A 23,288-nucleotide genomic window follows, 5' to 3' on the forward strand; every position below is an offset into this window, starting at 1 on the left:
CTCGTCATTCATTTCAGCCAGATCTTTAGGCTTGAGAGAAACCTTGGTGTTGATGTTTCTCCGGGTCGTAAAGCATCGCTCTTCATCTACTGGATGCCTGCCTGTGGTTGGCCTTAGTGCCGCCTCTCTTTCTCTGTTGCCGGCTTGTTCTAGCTGTAGTAGAGTAGGCGTTCCGCTTACATAGCCCTTTTTACGGAGTAGTTCAGCATGGTTTCGCAGACGTTGATGCGAAAAGTGCTATAGCTCCGGGTGTTTCTCGCACCACAGAGCATGCAGCCGTGCCATGTAACCCCGTTCAGGAGCCACACTCGCATCGTAGCACTCTAGCAAGTCGTGATTCAGTCGCTTCGTCCACCCAAAGGTTGCGAGATCCCGCCGATCCACGCATTGAATCCATTTTCAATGGCTCCCCCAGCTCTAGATTAGTCGTCATTGTTGGTCGATCTATTGTCGGGAGCCCTGCGCGTTCTGTTGTTTTGAACCGCACTTACTACAACTATGTTTGGTGTTGTCATTGTTGTTCCCATGAGAAGTTAGGGAAAGGGGTTCGTCCATACTTGTAAAGCCCCGCATGCAAGGATAAGGCAGCGTACTCTGAGAGGTCGCCCGGTATCCCAGTCACCATTCTAGACACCTCACCCAGGTGCCATTCAGCTTTCGGCACGGTTTTCACACCTCCGCTTGGGGGTTAATTCCTTCGGGACCACCCCTGGACAATTGTCCGCGACTGCCTATATATTTTTGTAACCATATTCAGCAGAAACCCATGGTACAGGGACCCTCTATCCGCAACCCGAGGACGCGTAATGTCTTACGGCATTAACCTTAATTTCGCTCCTCTAAATGCTCCTAGGGAAATTGAGTCAATTGTCGAGAATGGGAAGTTGCAACGATTGTACCCGGAATATTCTGTTAAAATAACCGTCCTTATCATTGGCGCTCTTGGAGGTGCCAAGCTTTCACTTGCTAATGGCCTAAAAAGCATCCCTGCGTGTCAACAATATGCTAAAACACTTGCGGGAAAAATGCAGAAGGCGGTAGTCCTTGGGTCGCTCCGTGTTCGTAGGGTGCACGAGGCTTTTGCTGGATCGTCGTATTGATTCCTTTACAGACTGTAACCGCCTATCTCACGGTCGTCAGACGTGGTTGTGGCTGAAATTTTACCGCGATTTCGCTGGGAGCGGGTGCAATTTTCCAGGTTAGCACCCGCGCCCGGCGAAATCCTGCGGTTGTCCTTATGACAAATTTTTAATTATATACATACATATCTTTATTTATTCCAAAAATATTAGTTTTTAATTATTTTCATTTTGTAGAATAATTTGACAAATTTATCATTGATCCCGCAGAATTTCTTATAGGGTAGACTGGGGCACGTTGTCACATAGGGCACGCTGTCACATTGGTTTTATTTAAAAAAGTAATACGTATGTTAAAATTGCCGCGATTACATCGGCTCTGGCTCTGCTGACGTAAAATCAAGTTGAATATTTTCTTCTGCAGTAAGTGAAATTTTAACCTCTGAATTTTTACAAATTACACATTAAGAATATTTTTCAAGGATAGAGAGGAACTTTATATTATCTTAAATACGTCCTTTTAAAAAAATAATTTACTTAAACAAAGTTTGCGCAAAACTTCTCATGCAATTAAATTTAATATGACAACATGCTCAGGTTACAGGGCATTTTGTCACAAGATTCCTTTTGTCTTTTATTGTTAATCAATAACTATAGCGTTGCAATTAACTGAAATTCGATACCAACAAATTGAAGCTGAGGGTTTACTTGAAACTTTGGCGTATCAAATTCTTCTTAAATATCAAATGTTAAAAAAAAGAAAAATCTTCGAACAAAATGTGTGACAACGTGCTTCGATCGATCCTACTATTTATTGAACATTGCTTTTTTCCTTTTCCCTTGATGGGATTCTAAACTTTATACAATAAAAAGAACCAACTTTCCAACTTTACAATGAAAAATAATCAATGTAAAATTATTTATACTAAAAGATGTTTGAGTTGTCGAACAAGGTCATATTAATCAAAGAAGTGGAATGTTGTAGATTACTGGTACTGGTGGCAATCTACAACGTTCCACATCTTTGAGTGAAATTGTTCCATTTTTAACTCTAATTTATATTCAATTTAATTCCTTTTTATTGACTCCCTCATCAGCTGAATCTAGCCAATTACAGAGATTATTTTACCCTATTCTATTATCAAACATCAATTCAATAAATCGTGAACGTAAACGGAGAGCGACAAATCCTCAATTCTGCGTATTTCAAACGCAATATTGCTTCTTCTAGGGTTTTCACTTGAAATTTGAAAATTGCTATTGATGCAAGCCTCTATATTTTTTTCCTAGATGAAGCAAATATCGCGTTTAGAAATGCAGAATCATAAGGTTGCGTCACTTTTCTTCCACATGCACCGTTTAACCCCAGTTAACGGTAAGTAATATCGTATTTTTATTTCACAATTCGTTCTAAACAAACGTGTTAACAGTTATTTTTCGTAGTATTGACGAGAGTTTAATTAACTAATTAACACGAGCGCGCCAAATATTTCAATTTAAAATTGCCCAGATAACTTATGTTTTAAATGCTTTTAATTTTCAACTGATTAATTTCTTTCGTTGCTTAATTTTAAACGCATTCAATTTTAAATCGTGCAAATTTGTTCAGAATTGTAAATCTTCTGTTTAAAATTGATCAATTTAAAAAGATAAATTTTAAACCACTTTCACTTAGATTTTTAAGGTTTCTCATTAAAATCTATTTAATTTCGAACTATTATTAAATAGAAGTCATCTAATATTCACATTTTTCAATACTTGAGGGATTTAAGGCTTGAAGTTTAAAATTTCTTCATTTCCGAAGGCTGACAGTGAAAAATTGTTTATTAATTATTTTAAATAGGTCAATTTAAAAAATGCTAAAAAATTGGATCGATGAATCGGTTGATTTTCTTAATTGTATGAAACTTCAAACTAAAATGAAAACATAAAAGGACTTACCGCTCTCCTCATTTTTCGTATAAATCCTAAAAATCGGCCTTTTTTCCTCCAGATAAATTTCTTGAACATGTAACTTACAAAAATAACTTCTATACTGGAGGGCCAACAGATATAGTCCATAAAGTACTGCTGGTGCCGCAACAACATAAATTAAAATTTTAAATATTACTTTCACTTTTGTGTTGAGTATTTGTTCACTGACGATATTGCCACTCTGTACAAAATAATTTCAAAGAATAATAATTTAACTTGCGTTTTCGATGCGCATCATGTATAGACTTTTTCACCGGCTGAGAATGACAATCGATGATAAAAAGTGGAATAAAATAGTTTACCTTTTTGCTAGCTTTGGTTTGACTTTTATTCTCTTTAATCATTGTTACTATTTTTGGCCAAGTCCTAATTCTAATTAAAGTTTTACTCTGTTTTAACTTGAAAAAGTCATGTGTGATATTTCTAACGAAGCGTCGCCCATTAGTACCGTTGTATTCATCCCCGCCACTTTCATTGCGTTCCACGTGGGATAAGTTGAAAACAGGTTCCATATGTTTCCTCTCTCGCTATCTCCTCTCTCTCTCTCTCTCTCCCTCTCTAAACCGGCGTCCGCCATAAAGTTCTCATCGAGGAAAAAGTTCTGAAAAACCGGCGCGCTGAAACTCAAAACATCTCTCCTTCTTCGTGATTATATGTAATTGTATTAAAGTTTCCATTCTTTTTTTCGAAAATTTTTAAGTGAAAAGCTTTTTAAAGCTTCAAAAAATCTCTTCAAATTAAAAAAAATCGAAATTTAAAAATTAAACAATCTTTGAATTGCAGATTGAATAGTCTAAATGACTGAAAATAAAAAATTGGGATATTAGTTCTTCAGCTGAGCAAATTTTGGATTTAATTCAATTTCATAATTTCTAATTACCTTTTACTTAAATAAAATTCTATAAAATACAAAATTGTGTCTGAAAATAAATTACTTGAAAAAAAATTTTTCTTAGTATTTTTCTAATTTTCTCTACATGTTAATAAGCTTAATTAACATGACAGCTATTGGGACTGACTACCTTCTATTTTTTCAACCGATTTGAGGTCATTGTAATTTATAAACCTTAAAATGTATTAGTTTCAACTTAAGGTACTTCAAAAATAGAAATGGTTTCTTGGAAAGATTCCAATTGAGCATTGCTGAAATTTTATAGCTTAAAGAATTTTAAGACGCGCAGAAAACTCATTTTAAAACACTTCGGTTTTCGAAATATCAAAATTAAAACTTTTAAAAAGTGGGTTACATGCTTGAAATAATTTTATTTAAAAAATACGTAAGATTGTGAATAATTGAATGATCCATACATGTAAATTTTAAATATGATCATTTTTATTGAAAATATGACTAGAACTATTAATTTATAAATAAAATAATATTTTTGTTTATAAATATCTGCCACATTTAATTAAGGATTTGAAATAAATAAACAATCATCTGAAGCGTTTTATACAGTAAATTTTATTACTTACATAGCTTCACGGAGTTTTCGTAATAAAATATCTTTCTCGCAGAATCTAAGATTTTATATATTGAAAACAAATTTCACATACAAGCTTATGAGAGATGAATGAAGTATAAAAATGTATAATGGCTTTTAAACAGACTTTTGTTTATTAGTTGGTGTCAACTCCAAAATTCATACTTTTAAATCCTACCTGAACAGCCACACAAAATGAGAAAAATCTATTCTGCTGCCGTAGAATCGTGTCATCTTTGTACAGTACTTTAAATACGAAGTATGGATAAAAATAAGCAATACATACCTTGCCAATGCAAAGCGAAATCGTGTTCTAAATTTTTGGCGGATATATTAAAATTTGAAAAACTACCTCTCCAGTTACCAATATTTAACAACTGTATTGTTTGTTTATTTATGAAAATAATATTATCACTGATTTACACTTTAATATTATGATTTATGATAATAGTAGCTTTCTAAGACGAACGCAGAATTTGTACAGACCTTAGTGGAAGAGCTAAACTTCATCTATGTATCGCTCTTCCATAATTTTATCGTTTTATCACCCTCTAAAGCTGCGGAAGCGATTATGTTGTCTGTCGGGTGACAAGTTGTGCAGAGAACAACGTCTAAAATTAAAAAGGAACAATTTAAAAAACAAACATAATGAGAGACTTTTGGATAAACATAAAACAAATTATGATTTTAAATTTCCGGTCATTTTCGGGTTTTCTCGCATTCTTGTAATTATACACTACCAACGGAAATGATCCACACGCCTGTTTTTTTAACTGGTGCTAAAGTCCCCTTCATTTTTATAATATTATAATTAAATTTTCGTGCAATACCGCAAAAGGTAATAAAATGTTGCGCTTAATACGCCAAAGTTGAAGGCAAAATGTCAATTTTATAAAAAAAGATTGCAGAAAAAGTAATATTTCGATGTTATTGAAAAATTGGTATAACTATGGAAACAATGATCATTTTTTAATATTCTTGGGCTCATTTTAAAGGTAAGTCTCTATAGAATTTTTCTAAATAATTAAGGTATGCTTAAAATATTATATATATTTTTCCCTAAGATGTAAACACTTACAAATGATGTAAAGATTTGTTAACACCAAATCAAACCATTCCTCGACCGACAATGCAATAATGAATTGTAAAAAAATTATTTCTTCTGTCTTACGGTCACGGCAAAATAAAAACAAATTAGAGCTATAAATTCAACTCCATTTATATTTAGAACAAAAATTAAAACTTCGACGACATTTTGGCATCACTGCGTGCCTTTTTCAGAGTATCTTAGTTTAAAACGGTCATGTGTTCGTCGTTGTTTCCAAAACATTTGGAACGGTTTCATAATCGTTAATAATGTAGCTTTTACGCTGAAAAAGCCTCTTCAATTTTATAAGACTTTCTCTTTTTACTCATCCTCAATAACTGTTTGGAATCTTACTTTTTTTTAAAACTTTAATAACGTATAAACTAATTTTAATTATGACACAAAAAAATTGACATGTATTGACTCCAAAATTTGAATGATTGCTGTTTCGCTTACAAATCGTTTTAAACTAAGATACTCTGAAAAAGGCACGCAGTGATGCCGAAACGTCGTCAAAGTTTTAATTTTTGTTCTAAAAATAAATGGAGTTGAATCGATAGCTTTAATTTGTTTTTATTTTACGGTGACCGTAAGACAGAAGAAATAATTTTTCTACAATTCAATACTTGAAAAATTAAAACAAAATTATTTATCATATTTTAATCAATTTTAGTAAGATTTATAGAAATAACAAGGGTTTCAATTTTTTAAATCATGTAGTGAGTACAATCATTATTTGAAATTTTGCGAGGTTTTTGTTTCAAGTTCGACCCTAGGGTAGAATCTAGGGAACAAATTCTAAAAATATCTGAACAATTTAGCAAAGCACTATGGAGACATACCTTCAAAATGAGCCAAGGAAATTTCAAAATTGCATTTTATTTCCAGATTTCATCCAACATTTGTGAAAAATCAAAATTTGAAGTTTCTTTGTAATATTTTTTTTTTTGTTAAATTGACACTTGCCTTCAACTTGGACTTAATAGACATTGAATTTTATTACCTTTTCGTATTATAATAAAGAAAAAAGGTCACATTAATATCATAAAAATTAAGCCACTTTAGAAACAGCTTAAAAACAGGCGTGTAGATAATGTTTGCCGGTACTATACTTCCTTTTGAAATTTCCATGTCCTAGCTGCGAATTTAAAATTCTTTGAAAAATTCCCTGTTCCAAATCACAATCATAACTATTTTCAAAGATTCCCCATTTCATGTAAAAATTATAATTCTTTTGGAAAATACACTGTTCCATATCAGAATTATAATTCTTTTGGATTATTCCATGTTCCATGTCTGAATTGTACTTCTCTTTCAAAAATTCTTTGATCCAATTCAGAATTATATATAACTGTTTTGAAAAATTACAAAAATATCATTTTCCTTACAAATTCACAGTTCTAATTCAGAATTACTGATAGATCGCCCAAAAAAATATTTATTTTAGTACAATCGAAGGAAAAATGCCGATCACTGACTTAAAATTCCGACCATTTTGCAGTGACTAGAATTCCTGATTTTGGTTTTCAATTTGGATGCTAAGAGACTGAAAGGCAGTTAAAAAACTTGAGCACTTTATAAAAATGAGATTGGGCAAAAATTACCTGTATGGCCTTGTAATTTTTGTACGATTTCTTTCGTTTGAAGATTCCAAATATACACCATATTGTCCTCTGACCCCGAAACTATCCACTGAAATTCGAAAGTAAAATTAATACCTCCTTAATTGAAGAAAGCATAACAATGGAAGTAGAATCTTACCTTTCCACCAGTGACGGAGAAATTGGCGAATATGCAGTATTTTTCATTTCGATGGCCTGTGTAGGTTTTCAGACACTTTCCTTTACTATAATCCCACAATTTCAAGGTGTTATCGAGTGTGGCGGCCAGGATGTATTTTCCATTTGGTGAAAACTTGACAAACGAGACGGGTGGATTATCATCATCTATGAGGGTTTTTAAACATTGACCCGAGGCCGTGTCCCATATTCGACTGAAATTGAAAGACGTTTAATACCATTGGGATTACATTTATAATTTTTTTGCACTCAAAATATTGTTCAGCTCACCATAAACCATCGTAACTGCTTGATACAATTAGGGAACCATCTCGATTGAAATGAACAGCACTTACAGGATCGGAATGGGCTGGTAATGTTTTCAAGCACTTTCCAGTCCTGACGTCCCATATTCTAACGCTTTCGTCAAACTATAAATATAAATTTATATATTAATTTAGTATATTTCTTTATAGAACTAAAATTATTGATTGAATTTTCTCATTTTGCTACACTTACCGAGCCCGAAACTATGAGATTTGATTGCGGATTGAAATTACAACAAAATACGTAATTCGTGTGGCCTTTTAGTGTCTTCAGACATTTGCCCTGAAAAAAATAAAATAAACAAATGGAGATTGGATCACAAATTTGCAGTTAACTTTAAGAATTTATTTCTATTTGGCCCTGAGTTTACTTAAATGATTCAACTTACGGAACTTAGTTCCCAAATTCGGAGTGTTTTATCGTCTGATGCGGATACTAAAAGTCTACTATCGCTAGACCAAGCTACATCAGAGATTCCTAGCTTATGTCCCGAAATGGTTTTCTCAAACTTTCCATCATAAGAGCCCCAAATTTTTATGAGTTTGTCAGCCGCTGTTTAAAAAAGGGATTCAAGTCATTGGATAATGTACATTGGCAACGAAGGTCATAAGAAATTATCTACCGACACACGTTGGGGAAAAAATGACTTTTTTGGTTCAAAATAACTTACAGTCAATAAAAAATATTTACCCACTTGAACAACAAAACTTCTAGAAGCTGCAAAAATTTCAAAGAAAGTTGCCGTTTATTTGACGTTCATGGCGCTCGCCAATAATATGAAAATTGCTGTAATCGTCTGCGTTTTATATATTTACATTGCTTAAAGATATTCCATCATGATACAATAAACAAACAAAAAATGTATAACCAAATTATTTGTTGAAATCATGTTTACTATAATATTTAATAATTTTTAATTGTTTTAAGTGATATTGTCAGAAGTTTGGATAAAATAAAATTTATATTAATATAATAAACAAATTGTCCTTTTCATTGGGAATTTTAGGATAATTCCAGAAACATTCATAATTAGTTGATTAGGTTCATGTTTTTGAAACAGATTGAATTAAAAAATGCATAATTTTCGTCGACAAATGCCCGAATAATGTATTTGTTAAATAAATTTGTCAAAAATATCATAAAATTTATAAATTAATTATGAACTTTGCTGAAATAATCATGAAGTTCCAAATTAAAAAGACTGACATAGAAAAGAACTCATTTGCCATCAATAGATGCCCGAATAATGCACTTCTTCAGTATTCTTTCAGTATTAAATTTGTTTTTAAAAAATCATAAAATTTATGAACAAATGGTAAATTTTACCGAAGTTATCATAAGGTTCCTAATTTAAAAAGCTGAAATAGAAAAAAACGAATTTTTCTATCGACAAATACCTGACTAATGCACTTGTTTATTATATTTTGTTATAATATTGAAAAGAATAACCTTAGAGAAATTTTCTTCATTATAATATTGTTTTTAACCAAATTTCGTTGCAATATAAATTCAAAAAAACGTAAGAATACTGAAAATGATAGAAAACACATTTTCAACAATTAATTTTTGTATGCACAATTTTTCTATTATTGACGATCACCGGGAACATCAGATAGAAAAAATAAAATTTTATTTCTTATATTTATTAATAAAAAAAATAAAAATACTAAGTAAAAATTCAGGTTCAACAACTTTCTTTAAAATTTTCAGAAAAAATGTCCCAATCGGTCAATATCTGTGGGCTGACCTTATTTTGAACCAAAAGTCATTTTCCCCCACTGTGCGACGATTAGCATTAACCGGGTAACCTATTAAAAATTAGCCTTAACTCTAAAAGTTGATAAGAGCCATCCAGATTATAAGTACAAATATCTTTCAAAATCCGTTAAAAAATTATTAAATGCTTCGTTAAGAGTGAGCCCTAGTTGAATTAATTTGGCATTGTTGATATTGAATTATCACTTGAGAAAGACAAAAATAAAAATTCTTAATTTGATATCATACAAAAGTATTCTTTAGGATTTTAACTTTCCACTGAGCCCTTAAATATTGAAAAATCTTCATGAGCTCATAAAATAATTATTTTTTTCGGTAACGTATTTTAAATGTAGCAGTCACGCACAAAGAAAATATATTTCCAGAACCCATGATGATTTTTCAATGTTTAATTGCTCATATGAAAGGTAAATTCTAACGATCACTTTTATCATAAATCAAATTATTAAATTAACTTTCATAGCTCCTGTCAAGAGTTAAAGTTGAATTACAATCATTTTTAGAAACCGGAACATTATTTTGGTCTTTCCAACCTGCTTATTTAATACTCAGAATGCCAAATAACTTCAACTAGGACTCATTTATGGCAAATTTTAATAATCTTTCCAAGGGTTAAAAAAAAACAACATTTTTATCTGTATTCTGGACATCGCAATCATCTTCCGAAGTCAAGGATAATTTTTAATAGGTCACCCGGTTAGTAGTCTGACAATAACTATCGATAGTGTAATATTTTTTAAACAGTAATGATAATGAATAAATTTTTATATGTACTTACACGAACTTGCTAGCCATTCTCCATTCGGGCTGAATTTAACAGAAGAAACTGCTTTAGTATGCCCAGCCAGTGTAAATTTCAGAGCGTAATTAGGTTTCTGAAAATTGTACATCAAATTTTCATCCTCGAAGTTTAATTAAAAACTTTAAATACATTACTCATTAAATAATAATGTCAAAATTATCATACTCATCTTTAATGTTAGTAGTTTAATTTTTATTTTAGTTGAAAAAGTATTACAATATAAACAAATTTTAATTTAAAACTAGAATTTCCTTGCTCTTCCCTTTTTAAATTTACGAGCTCATTGTTGCCTTCAATTACAAATGGAAAGGAAAAAATTATCACTGAAAATGTAAGAATAGAAACTACAACTTTTAAAGGCAAATATTTAAAAATGACAAACATTCAGAATATAAACAAATTTGATTTTCAAATTGCAAACTTTCAAAATTAAATCTGTCGAAATACGAAAGCTTCCACATATAATTATATGAAATTTGAACTATTCAGAATTACACAAAATATCATTTACTGAATAAATTCGGAAAATGAACAGATTCAAATTGTAAACCCTCAGGGAACACATTATGAATAAGGAACTGAAGTTCAATTTAAATTTGTTGCCTTTGTATTAACAAAATATTAAAATAACTATTTTTAAACCCACGGCTAACTGTGCGTTTCTTTAATCTTTATATTCTTGTCGAAAAACTAACACTATACTTAAATAAAACATTGAAGAGTTTAATCACTTTAGACACTACGAGCAACAGAATATCAAAGAAGTAATTAAAAATTTAACTTACAGCAGCAGAACTTCCTTTCGTCCCACTAGTTGGGGTACTCGAAGAATTATTAAGAGAGGCTTGATGCCCCGGACTAGGTCCTAAAGGTACCATTTCCACCTTTTTGTGGTTTAAAACTTCAAAATTGAAACCCTCCACACGCCGCTTCCTGAATGCGACAGCAAGCTTTTAGGTTATGTTCGAACCGCAAGTTTCACCGGAACGTCCCTTTGAAAAAATGCACTCAAAATTCCGAAAGAGGATTCAATGCACAATTGCTTTTATATGCAAATTAATTTCCAGTTATTTCGAACTCCACAACGTCTTCTGAACATAAAAATATTTTCATTTTTGCATCGTAAATCCAAACACGGTCAATTTGATCATAGCAAGCCTTCAATCAACCACCGGGTTTAACCCGAAATTTTCGTCACTTATTTATTTTTCGTTGTTGAATCTACAGCTCAAATATGCACAATTTATAACTCATTTATTCGTAAATCATCCGTATTATTCAAGGATGGAAACACGATGTAAACCGAAAGCGGCGATGGCCATCTTGTTTGGTTTTAGTTCTTGTTTCCGCTTCGAGAGGTCGAAGATTATTTGTTTTTTAAAGAGATTTTATAAATCGTCATCTGTCAAAAAAACTTGTTTTTAAATTATCAGTATGAATGTTATTTCAGAAGATAAAACACCATCTGAAGAGTTAAAAAAAATGTATTCATGGTCCGTATTTCAAATATGGCGCGAGGTTGAACGATTAACAACACCTCTTTGACAAGACCCTTTGACTAGTCAACTAACAATTGAAACTAAAGATTTTGTTTCCGGCAGAGACAATTTTTTTGTTAGTCTGATAAAAATATACACTTAACCTGAATTTCTCTATACAAAAATTGATAAAATACGAAATATAGGCAAGAATAAAAATTACAGAAAACGATCACTGTTTAAATTTGGCGTCTTCTTTTTATCTTTTCCTGTTCCTGCGCAAAACGAATGCGCAAGGACGTTGAAGTTCATGTCGCTTCCGGTTCTTTAGGTCTTCTGACTTTTTCGCGAAAAGACGGCGAAGGATAATTTTCCTGTAAAATGGGTTTCCAAAACATTTGGTATTCGCACCCCCGAAAATACGGACAAGGATCTAGATCCTGGTAAGTGTTTCGACTTTTTATATTGATAAACATTTTTTCTGCCTTACTGATGAAGAACGATCCTCGTGCGTTGACCGCGTGATGACAATATTTTTTATATTTATTTTAGGTACGAATATTAGAATTTATAATATCTCGTTTTTATATAATAAATTGAAAGTGAATTAATGTTTTTGGTCAGGTAGTATTTGATAAAATTATTATTGAAACAGAAAGAATCGTTACGTCGAGAACATAACCTATAAACAACTGACGCGTTATCCACGTGAAATTTATGTAGTTTTTGGTTCGAGAAAATTAGATTTGATTTTAAAATAGTTTTTAAATTAAAAATTCCATTATTTTCTATTGTATTTTTAAAGAGGATGTGTGTGCACGTACGGAAAACATGCGGCTATTTGTACCGAAATTTCCGTTCGAATAGCCCATTTTTCAGATCTCGTTATGTGTATCGAAGTTTCGTTACACACAAGCACAGACTTTTAAAAATTGATTTATGACACGAATTTGTATAATATTAAATATTATAATAGCTTCTTCCTAAAGAGTACATTTACAGTTGAAAATATATTTTGCCGTTAACTAATATTTTTTGTAATTTTAAAAATAAAAATTGTACAGCAATTTTATTGCACATATATGGGGAAACTATACGCATGCCGTAACTAAATTCGGACTATTTCTTATATTTTATATAATATTTTTTTCATTATATTGATGTTATAACTCTATAAATTGAAAATTTCTATGTCTGCACCAATATTTTGTAAGGCTTTAATTCAAGTTGTCTACTATGCGGAAATTGAAAAAAATCCGGAAATTAACCTTGATTTTATTTTTGAGCCGGGAAGTTCGTTTAATTTCCTTATAATTTATAATTTTTGATTGTACCTTTGAGTTACTTACCTCAAATTTAAATTATTCAAACTAATAAAAAATAAAAAAGTACTCCATACATTTCAAATTTCAAATCATGCATTCGTTAAGACTTAGATTTTGCATCATTTAAGCTTTTCAGTTTGATGTAAATTTGAATTATTCAAGTTTTAATGCCGGGTAATAATATTTCTTCAACTTAAAGTTTCAAAGCTGCTTCCTTTCAAAATTTTTTTATTGTTTTTTTTATTTGAATTAAATTCAAGTTTCTGACATAATTTATTTGTTTCAGCCGAGCATGTGCTAACAGACATGGTCTGATTCGTAAATATGGATTGAATATCTGCAGACAGTGCTTCAGAGAATACGCCGCCGATATTGGTTTCAAGAAGGTTAGGCCTCACCATTTAATTTGGTTTCAAGTAACTAAGATATTAAGAACTGTGAGCTAATCATTTAAGGGCATGTGATACTTAGAAAATTGTCGATTTTACCAGTTTAAGGTTCCGACGGCTTTTTTTCTTTAATAATCAATATTTTGTCTTAAAAATTTGGGACATGATAGCGACCATGCTAACGGACGTCCCCACACACTTTTTTTTTATTTAATTCAAAAAAGTTTTAATTTAGCAAAATCTGATTAATTTGCATAGCGCTTAGGAATTAGTATCGATTTTACCAGTTTTAGGTTCCGACGGATTTTTTTCTAGAATAGTCAATATTTTGTCTTAAAAATTTGGGAAATGATAGCGAACATGCTAACGGACGTCCCCGCACACTTTATTTGTGTGTTTTTTTTTTTCAAAAAATGTTTTGATATTGCTAACAACGTGTGTACATTTGGAGGTTATGTATTTTACAATTCTCCTGTGCGTCACTTCCAAACTACACAATATTTTTGGCCGAAAACTTTGGACTTGCAAATAAACATAGTAACTAATCTCCCGGAACTAACCGTTATGGCAGGCAATCCAAAAAGTTTATTTCATAAATAATTTCCAGATTATCGGAAAGGCAGAGATGAAAAACGACGTAACGTCAAAATAATACATATGCATAAAATTTTTATTTAGCACAATAAATTTTTTTTTGTTATTATCCCTCAAAAAAGAGTCCGGGGACGTCCATTATGATATTTTATAGCATCTACGAATTCAGTTTTTAAAAATTTTTCATTTTTATGGAAAAAAAGCCGGGGAAACTGTAAGTATCACATGCCCTTAAATTAAAACTTAAGATTTTAAACGTTACGTTAATTTTCGTTTGGCTCACCAAACACAAATGCATCTTGCAGTTTAAAGTAACTTGTTAGTAACCCTTTTGCTTGCCACACCTCTGTAGGATAACGTACTTGCCACGCCAGGGTAAGTCTTTACCCAAGTGACAAAAACCATCATAAAAAATAAATTACTGAATATTTTGACTTGAAAATTTGTTTAGAACATATTGAAAGCCTGCTTTAAAAGATAGAGTACTTTATGTAGCCAAAAATTATTTAAATATACAAAAAAAAATGCATTTAAGATTAGACCTTTTTTTATGAACCTGTAAAATAGAGACACATAACACTGGTCAATACACGCTGGGCGTAAACACGATGAACATCCTCTCGGTCTTTCTTTCACCTTTTCCTTTACATAAAGAGCATCGTTGAGAAGATAGCAGATTAGCGTGTCTGATTTCACGAAGTGAAATATCTATATTTAGTGTGTCTCAAGTTGATAGACACTCCAAAATATTGATTTCAAACTTACTTGTCACACGGGGGTATTGTTATACCCCACGCAATTTTAAACGGCTATAAAAAATATTCGAATTGGTCCAGCGTGATGCTATTTAGGCTGAAGTGTAGTTGTACTCTCTAACTATTAACAACTGTTACTACAGACCCGCTTTTATTGAATTTATATACTTAAATGCAAGGAAATATAGGCCTGGGGTATTTTTCTACCCCGCGGTGGCAAGCAAGGGTTAAACTAAAAATTGTGAAATTAATTCAGCATACGATTTATAATATAATTTTAGATTTTATAAATTTCATAATTCACTAAAAGTTTCGTCTGTCAGAATTCTGAAAACCCTTTTTTCTTATTTATTTTTCAGTTGGACTAAACGCCGGACAAAAGCTGAGCTGATTTTTTATGAAATAAACAGAACTGCATTCTTAATAATCGTGTCTTTTATTTTTCATTAGTAACATAAATACAACTCTTAAGAGTGACTGATCTGTATATAGCAAAAAATCAGTAAAATGGCTTAAAAAATCAGCAGCTGAAGTTTCTTTTTTGCAGAAACTAAGTGCCCTCCTAATTATAAGTGAAATCCTGAATCAGTTTAGTGTCCTTCTCTCATCCTCGCATGAATATCTAAAACAATAATTACAATATATTATTATCAGATAAATCAATGCTTTTCAGAATAACTTAATTTTTTTAAATTACATTTGTTGCCTGAGCTGCTAGGGCAACTATCGATTTTTTAGGTGGTCTGCAAAATTTGTTGAGACCTTCCTGGCAGCAAAGATTCGGAAAACATTCTATTGAGCGATTGCAGGGCTGAGAAAGTAAAACGAAAATATTTTCTGGTGGAGCTTGACATTGCATAAATTCGATCAGAGTCATCAAGGCTGAAATTAAGAAATTTATGAAATGTATACTAAAATTGAAACTAAATCACTGGACACAGTTTCTACAAGTTTTTTTTGCAAAAACCTATTTTCAAATTATGTAAAATTAAACCTTCAAGTCGTGCATTTATCTTTTTCTTAAAGTAAGAAAAAGTACTAACATAGCTTCTGCAAATTGTAAATTTTCATATATTTTTATAATTTAATAAGATTCTATAAAAACCTATTAAAAATTTAACCCTTATTACGGGGTTGTAGATTTTTCGAATTTTTTCGTAATAAAAATTGTAGCTGTTTGCAGGAATTTATAATTTTCAAACAAATGAACAACTACATCTAGTTTTTAGAAATTCGTAAGTTTATACAAAATTAAATATTGTTTTCTTTTTGTAAATTTTCATCATTTTTTTTAAACTTTATTTTTGTTATAAAGTCATAATTCTTCATTAAAATCGACATTTTTATAGAACCCTGTACTTTTTCGTCAAAAAATGTTCTCCAGGCTGAATTTATTAATAATTTTAAAAGGAATAGTTTGCGAATGTGATGGAATTAAATAGAATTTACTTGATTTTTAAAAATAAGTTGACCTGGAAAAGTAATCGAATTTTGAGACCGGTATTTCCGGTAATAAGCGTTGAATACAGAAAAATTAAGAATTTGCATTCCTATAAATACGCGATTTTTCGTCCGTCTAAAAATCCTCTAACGAGAAAAAAAAGTTGCAAATCTTATTTTTCTCAATCGACATAGTAAAATTTAATGAAAGCATTTATTTAACCTATTTTAACATTCATAAATCGTTTGATAAATTATGGAAATATTCAAATTTATATTTACTTATATCTTAATAATTTATTTGAACTTGTTAAAAAATGTAAAATATGTGAATTAAAATAATTTTAACTCTAGAAAAGCAGACTTAAATTTAATTGAATTAAATTTTCAAAACTTATATTCCACATGAAGTAATTAAAACAATTTATTATATATATTTTCTGAACTCATTAGAAGGAATTAAATCAACTCAAAATATGAACACTTGCGGAATACAAGACTTCTCTGTGAGGTGCGTCTATCGGTACAATTAGAAGGAATTGAATATATTGAAAACACGTTATCTTTTGGAGCATAGGAAACTATGCGGCGGTCACTATGGCAATATAAATTAATTTGTTTCTGTGATATGCTATTCTTATAATGACCCTGTTGACGAAAATTTCGTTATGGAATAGAATTTTTGTAAATAGGATTATTATAGTTTTTAAATAATTTACGTGCGTGGGTCCTTCGAAATGGTAATTCCACCCAATTTGGAGCAGCAGTGCGACAATATAATTGTTGGTCCTTTTTATCAGGACAGCATATTCGTCTACCTTGTTCACAATCTGCGTCGGTAGTGCAGCGAGTTATAGGGAGTAATTCTGGAATTGGTTGTTTTGGACACCAACGACTGAACCCATTGAGAGCTGAATACAGAGAAAAATAGAATAGTTTATTGGTTGTGCTTTACGGAATTGAATACTTTCAAGTTTGGTGCTTTCAAATGTTGAATGCGAGCTTAAATGAAAGATATTTCTATATTCTTTGATATTCAAAACCTAAATTTTGATATCAATTGTTAATAAAAATAACTGAGCATTGGAGGCTTCTATTTTTGAAAGTTTCCACATTGAAAGGTTAAAAAAGTCTGGTGCTATAAATTTGAGGCTTTGTATTGCTATTTAAGATTATTTTCATAATAAATTCACTTTATGTACAGATTTCAATTTTATCAAATTTAAATGCTTTTATAAAATGAAAGCTCTTACAAATTCGGAGATAAATTTTTTAAATTCCGAGCCTTTAAATATCAAATTCGCCTGATGTATAACAGTTCAAGTCGATTTCTTTCAAAATTGTCAAATTTCTATGCTTATATTCAAAAACTACAAAGTATCCGAACTCAAAAACTTCCATTCTCTGAAATTTTAAAAATGAAAACATTTTGACTATTTCGATATTAAAAGTTCTAATAGCCAGAAATACGAATACTAAACATTTTACTAGCAATTAAACATTGAAAAGTAAGGGAAGATGAAAAGAAAAAAGAAGTTTTGCAGATAGCCTTTTTCTTTCCTCATTCTTCTTGATTAATTATTTTTGGATTTTTCCGTTTTTATTATCTGTTTATTTTGAACGCAGATATTAATATTGTAAAACATTGAATTTTTGTGGCATTCTAGATTGTTAGTTTTTTGAAACTGAATTTTAGCATGTCTAATGTTAGAACGAAACGTATCTCTTATTTCTAGATGGCAGCACTCTCTGCTAAACTTCAATTTGTAAATCAGCTTTCATCGACTCTCCTGGTTTGAGAGTCGACGCGCGACCTTTGCTAATCAGAAACAAAGTATCAGACGTCGAGACGAGTGCAAAAAAGTCCTATTTATGGTGACAACTAATAGAATTGTTTGACATACTTTTCCGAAGCAAAAAATGTTTTCCAAACAGCTTGTATTTTTCATTATGCTCCAACAGTAAATGAAACTCGTGAAATCAGTTACAATTTTCAAACGCAAAAAGTGATGGGCGAACGTCGTTTTACTTTTAGAACCACCATTTTCGATGAGTACTGTCGATTTGTACAGGGAAAATAAAAAAGATTTTTTTTGCTGAAAATTATTCAAATTTCCATATTTACATGGCTTTGATTTTTTAAAATATTATTTTAGAATAAATTATAAATAAATAGGGTAACGGAACCGAACATCGAGGGCGACAGATTCGTCGAGGCAGTAACTGATTTCTTTTAACAGAATACTTAAATATCTTATTTTATTTAGAAAAAGTCATTAAAAGCTTCTGAATTAAAAAATTAAGCTAACATGGAAAATTATTGAAAATAGAAAGGACATTCGACCCTCTGTAAGTGGTTCCGCTACCTTATACCTACATAAAATTGTCGTTTACTCACATTTCTTTATTCTAAATCAATTTTTTTATTTTGTATTTCATATTAAAAATGAAATAAACGTAAGGTAAAGGAATATACAAAAAATGTTAACGACAAGAATATTCTTCAGTCAAACTGGAATCTTTTTCATTGATATTCTCTAACGCACAATTCTGCTTTTGATAGAAGAAAGCGTTGGTATAATTATTTTATTTGTTCGTCTCAATATTCAATTCAAATATCTCACAAATAAATTTTAGTATTAGGGTCATTCGCAAAATACATGACACATTTTTCAGGAACCCCCTCCCCTCCCCCAACGTATCACGTATTTTATGATTGACCCCATTTTATTTTTATTTGAAGAATGCCTTAATGAGATTTTGATCCCCATTGCTTTTGAGCGACTAAATACATTACTTGGTGACGTGGCTACATTATACTGTATTTAGTCTTGCGTAATTTTGAAGTAGCAAACTTTAATGTAGCGTAATGCTTGGGAAAGGTGCGGGCGAGGGTCATTGAATCTGATGCTCATCGATACAAACTTTCTATCTGTGCTTCTTAGTTCTTGCTTATCGTACAAGTGCAATGCGCTGTTTGCCCTCAAATAGAAGAGAGTGAACTGGCTGATTGAAATTCTTCGCTAGAAAAGGTCTAAAACAACGGTATCGAGAGTTTTCATCTGCAGTGTAAAAAAAGAAGAATAATCTTTATTTTTGAAACATCAGAATATCAAATGTGAAATATGCAGTTTTAATTTTCGAGGTTGCTACAGGTCAGGGAATCTTCAGAAAACTAAAGTGAAAGTTAATTTTATTATTTTCTTGAAAATTCAACAGTTTTGTTAAAAATACTCATTTTTTATTGAATATTCGTGTTTTTGGATTAGAAATTCATCGACTTTGGTAAAAATTGAATTTTTTTTGTTAACAATGACACCTGTTGGTTGAAAACGAACCAGTTTTGGTTGAGAATTCAACTATTTTGTTGAATATTCGTCTTTTGGTTGAATTCAACTATTTTTGGATTAAAATTAATTTTTACATTCTCATTTCTGAGAATGTAATGTAATCGTCCAAATTTTCGATCTCTGGTTTTTAACGGATCTTTACGTTTCGGCACTCGCAGAATCCAAAAATCATAAAATTTCATCGGTGTCTGTCTGTATGTCTGTATGTATGGTTACCTAAATTTTGTAGCCACGCTAACTTTTGAAGGATTTGTCCAATCGAGTCCGCATTTTATACACTTCTGAAGGTACCCAAAATGAAGGCTAAGTTCGTTAATCAGATATTTCGAACCAAAATTAAAAAATTGGGCGCATTTTCAATTTTTTTTTTTTTTTGAAATTTTAAAAAATGTTGCTGAAGTTTCTTATAGATAGGTGTAAGACTTGCAAATTATCTAAATAATATTCTTTATTTTTACGAAAATTAGAAGTTATATACTTTTCAAAAATTTGAAAATTTTCGAAAAATATAAACAATTATTTTTTTCGTAAATCCAAAAAACTCATTCAAAATTTGCACTAGTTACCAAATATATTTCAAAACATTTCTAGCCGACTTTTTCAATTAGCCCAAAATTAAAAAAATTACAGTATTTTGAAAATGTTCAAAATTTTTTTTCTTAATATTATAAAAATTTTTGTCAAAGTTTCTTATAGATAGGTAAAAGACTTGCAAATTATCCAAATAAAATTGTTAATTATTATGAAAATTATAAAAGTTATGTACTTTTTAAAATGATTAATCAACCACAGCAGGGCCCTATTAGGATCAGAAAAAATAAAATGTGATCATTATTTTGCAATATCAGAATAAGCAGTACCAGATCAAGGTACACAAAAAAAGGGTAATAAACATTTGATATAATAGTTTTTAACATAGAATCTAGAAAATTTCGCATTGTGGTCTGTACACAAATGTGGAGTGTAATGCAAAGACCGAGCGCGGAGCGCGTGATAAATATATTATCGAGCACGAAGTGCGAGAATCAACAGTCGCGCGCCCTAAGCGCGCTCAAACTAGCGAGCGAAGAGGGCTACGCGCGAAGCGCGATTTGAGTACGTGCCCGCGAAGCGGGCGGATTTTTTTCTTTTGAAAACTTTATCTTCTTCAGTTTAAAATTCAAGTATTTGGTTGAAAATTTATTTCTTTGGTTGAAATTTTAACTATTATGTTGAAAAATCTGTTAAAAATTCAAATATTTTATTAAAAGTAAATTTCCTTTGTTAAACATGTATCTTTCTTGGTAGCACATTAATCTTCTTTGTTAGAAATTTATCTTTTTAGTTAAAAATTCATTTATTTGGTTGAAAATTAAAACTGTTTTGTTGAATTTTTGTTTGTTTCAAATTTTATTTTTCTTACTGAAAACTGAGTCTTGAGTGTTTTCTTTATTGACTGCAAAATCTAACTTGGTTGAAAATTAGTCGGTTTTGGTTGAGGATTCAACTAATTTGTAGAAAATATCTTATGTTTTGGTTAAATCTGCGGTTTTTGTTTGAAATTTAAAATACTTTTTGTTGGATATATGAACTATTGCATTTTTTGTAAGATGTAAGGTTGTTTTTATACCTAAAAGAAAAATTTAGAACGGTCAGGAAAATTAAAAAACTTCAAGGAAAGTCAGGGAACTTAGAAAATGGGAATTTTTAATAACCCTTATTTTAAAACTAAATTTTTTTCAAGATTCAACTTGGACCTTTAGGAATTTGAAGATGTATCGATGTGAATGCTTTTTATCGGAATTAATACGTTTGTATAATCTCAAATAAAATGAAACTTGCAATTGTTGCATTTTTCAGGTTTGAGAAATTAAATTTGCTTTCTTGAACAGTTGCTTGATTGTAAAGTGTTCAATGTTTGTGGATATTGTTACCTTGAATAGACCAAAACTAATTACTTGTCTTCGTAGATTTAAAATATATTATACCTATTTTTCCATAACTTGCATGACAGTGTAAAAGCGATAAGAAGATTAAAATGTTGAATGAATTAAAACTTTTGATCAGAGATTTTTATTTATAACATATAACGTTTTATCTCTAGTGCACATCTGATGAAAATAAGAATAGTCTGAGTTTGTTATATAGGTGCTAAAGTTTTTACAAGTTCAAACTTTAAAGGCTGCGAGATGATTTGGGTGTTTGTGGCTTATCAGCAGAAAATATTTGAAGAAGAGCTAAGGAAATTGTCGGTAAATGCGCATAAGCGATGACGCGATCTGAGTCACTAGATCTGAATATACATATGCGATGGAGTGGGAACTTATTACGCAAAAAACATAAACAAGCGTTTTTTTGTAATGTACTAGGTAATTAATTATCATAATAATATAGAAGATGTTTTCGAATTTCAAAGCTCGTATTTAAATATAATTATTGTATATGTAGTGCTACCAAACAGTCACTTTTAGTTACTTCTTTTTCAAATACATTAATCTATATGTATCACATTTATTATGGAAGTCTACATTATGAAAATGCTATTCAATATTAGACTTCACACTCTTCCCTATTTTCCTCCTTTTAAAGAAATTCCTCCTTTTTTCCCTATTTTCAAGAAACTTCCGCTTTTTCTTGTTTTTTGTTTGTTTAAATGCAAACTGAATTAATAGAACCTAGTAAGAAAATCCAACTATTTTTGGTTAAATGTCAATTCTTTTCGACTAAAACGACTACTATGATACTTTTGTTTTATCTTGAAAATTCGCCTGTTTTGCTTGGATGGAAGTGCAACTATTTGGTTCTAAATGCAAGTGTATAGTTAGAAATCATTTGATCTTTTTATTGAAAATTCAATTGTTTGGTTGATTAGTCGACTGATTTTGTTAAAAGTTAACTTTTTGTTGAAAATTTATGTTTTCGGAATTAGAAGTGAAATAATACAGCAATGGAGGCAATTTATTAATAATCTTTTTTGGTTGGGGATTTCATGTATTTGATTAAAAAGTCATCTTTTTTCCTTGAAGATTCATAATTTTAGTTTAAAATTCATCTTTTTATTGAACATTCGTTTTCTTATTTGTTTAAAAATTAATTAATTTAACTGAAAATTTAACATCCATTTTTTATTGAAAATGTATCTTCTTTTTTTTTAGTAGATGCTTCGACTGTTTGGGTTGAAAATTTATGTTTTTTTTTAAATTATTCTGTATTGGTCAAAAAATAATCTTCTTAGTTGAAAATTAATTTTTGTCAAAAGAATTCTTCTATTTATTAAAAATGTATCTTTTTTAATAAAATTTTATACTTTTTGGTTGAAAAGTCGTCATTTCTTGGTTTAAATATAAACTACACTGGAAATCCCCTAAGTGCGGTTTCCGGCCTGATCCAAAATGGCCTTCATGTAAATCGAACACAAAATTCGCTCTCGCTGATCGCAAACATTCAGGGTCGGACGAACAACTTCTGTTGGATCTGTAGTGTAACATAACTTAAAGTATAGTATTTCGAAAATAGTAGAAAGTAGGCAAATAGTTCGAAAGCGGAAACACGGAAGGTTTCGAGTTGCAATAAGGCATGTCCGAGCGATTGTTTCGTTTCGTGACATTCCTTCGTAGCCCTTTTCCATCGTAGGAAAAGTGCCGTTATATTTGCGAACGAAAAGGTCCTCTGAC

The 23,288-nt window shown here is 30.7% G+C and overlaps 4 protein-coding genes across 6 annotated transcripts in view; 1 reads left to right on the forward strand and 3 right to left on the reverse strand.

Annotated features, from left to right (window-relative positions):
- Window positions 1-3,538, reverse strand: part of LOC117180254 (probable tubulin polyglutamylase ttll-15) — a 16,231-nt gene extending 12,693 nt beyond the window's left edge. The window contains exons 1-2 of the mRNA XM_033372652.1: window positions 3,356-3,538; window positions 3,021-3,234 (exon numbers count right to left, since the gene is read on the reverse strand). Of these exons, the coding sequence (XP_033228543.1) occupies window positions 3,021-3,234; window positions 3,356-3,397 (256 nt within the window). The 5' untranslated portion in view covers window positions 3,398-3,538. The remainder of the gene's footprint in view (window positions 1-3,020; window positions 3,235-3,355) is intronic.
- A 1,115-nt stretch (window positions 3,539-4,653) lies between these two features.
- LOC117180206 (protein will die slowly) lies at window positions 4,654-11,646 on the reverse strand. Its single transcript, XM_033372590.1, has 8 exons — window positions 11,090-11,646; window positions 10,281-10,377; window positions 8,115-8,278; window positions 7,919-8,008; window positions 7,691-7,830; window positions 7,383-7,614; window positions 7,226-7,313; window positions 4,654-5,145 (listed from the first exon to the last, which is right to left on the reverse strand). Exons 1-8 carry the CDS (start codon window positions 11,180-11,182, stop codon window positions 5,045-5,047), a joined length of 1,005 nt encoding a protein of 334 aa, XP_033228481.1. The 5' UTR covers window positions 11,183-11,646; the 3' UTR covers window positions 4,654-5,044.
- Window positions 11,647-12,084: 438 nt separating this feature from the next.
- Window positions 12,085-15,368, forward strand: LOC117180803 (40S ribosomal protein S29). Its single transcript, XM_033373313.1, has 3 exons — window positions 12,085-12,225; window positions 13,394-13,493; window positions 15,205-15,368. The coding sequence occupies exons 1-3, from the start codon at window positions 12,164-12,166 to the stop codon at window positions 15,211-15,213; spliced, it is 171 nt and encodes a 56-aa protein (XP_033229204.1). The 5' UTR covers window positions 12,085-12,163; the 3' UTR covers window positions 15,214-15,368.
- LOC117180801 overlaps window positions 15,351-23,288 on the reverse strand; it is an 83,146-nt gene continuing 75,208 nt past the window's right edge. The window contains exons 3-5 of one of the 3 annotated variants that reach the window (XM_033373310.1): window positions 17,005-17,196; window positions 15,543-15,656; window positions 15,351-15,467 (exon numbers count right to left, since the gene is read on the reverse strand). In XM_033373310.1, the coding sequence (XP_033229201.1) occupies window positions 15,580-15,656; window positions 17,005-17,196 (269 nt within the window). In that variant the 3' untranslated portion in view covers window positions 15,351-15,467; window positions 15,543-15,579. Of the gene's footprint in view, window positions 15,468-15,542; window positions 15,728-17,004; window positions 17,197-23,288 lie in introns of all 3 variants that reach the window. The other 2 variants (XM_033373309.1, XM_033373311.1) reach the window with 2 other exon arrangements.

Source organism: Belonocnema kinseyi, chromosome 9 (assembly GCF_010883055.1).
Source record: "Belonocnema kinseyi isolate 2016_QV_RU_SX_M_011 chromosome 9, B_treatae_v1, whole genome shotgun sequence".
Classification (NCBI taxonomy): Eukaryota; Metazoa; Arthropoda; class Insecta; order Hymenoptera; family Cynipidae; genus Belonocnema; species Belonocnema kinseyi.

Coding starts and splice junctions, on each gene's coding strand:
- LOC117180206 (XM_033372590.1), bottom strand. CDS start 11,182: ATGGTACCTTTAGGACCTAGTCCGGGGCATCAAGCCTCTCTTAATAAT. Junction 7,314..7,382: donor TCTCCGTCACTGGTGGAAAG/GTAAGATTCTAC, acceptor TTCGAATTTCAG/TGGATAGTTTCGGGGTCAGA. Junction 5,146..7,225: donor AAAATTACAAGGCCATACAG/GTAATTTTTGCC, acceptor TTTTAATTTTAG/ACGTTGTTCTCTGCACAACT.
- LOC117180803 (XM_033373313.1), top strand. CDS start 12,164: ATGGGTTTCCAAAACATTTGGTATTCGCACCCCCGAAAATACGGACAA. Junction 12,226..13,393: donor GGACAAGGATCTAGATCCTG/GTAAGTGTTTCG, acceptor TATTTGTTTCAG/CCGAGCATGTGCTAACAGAC.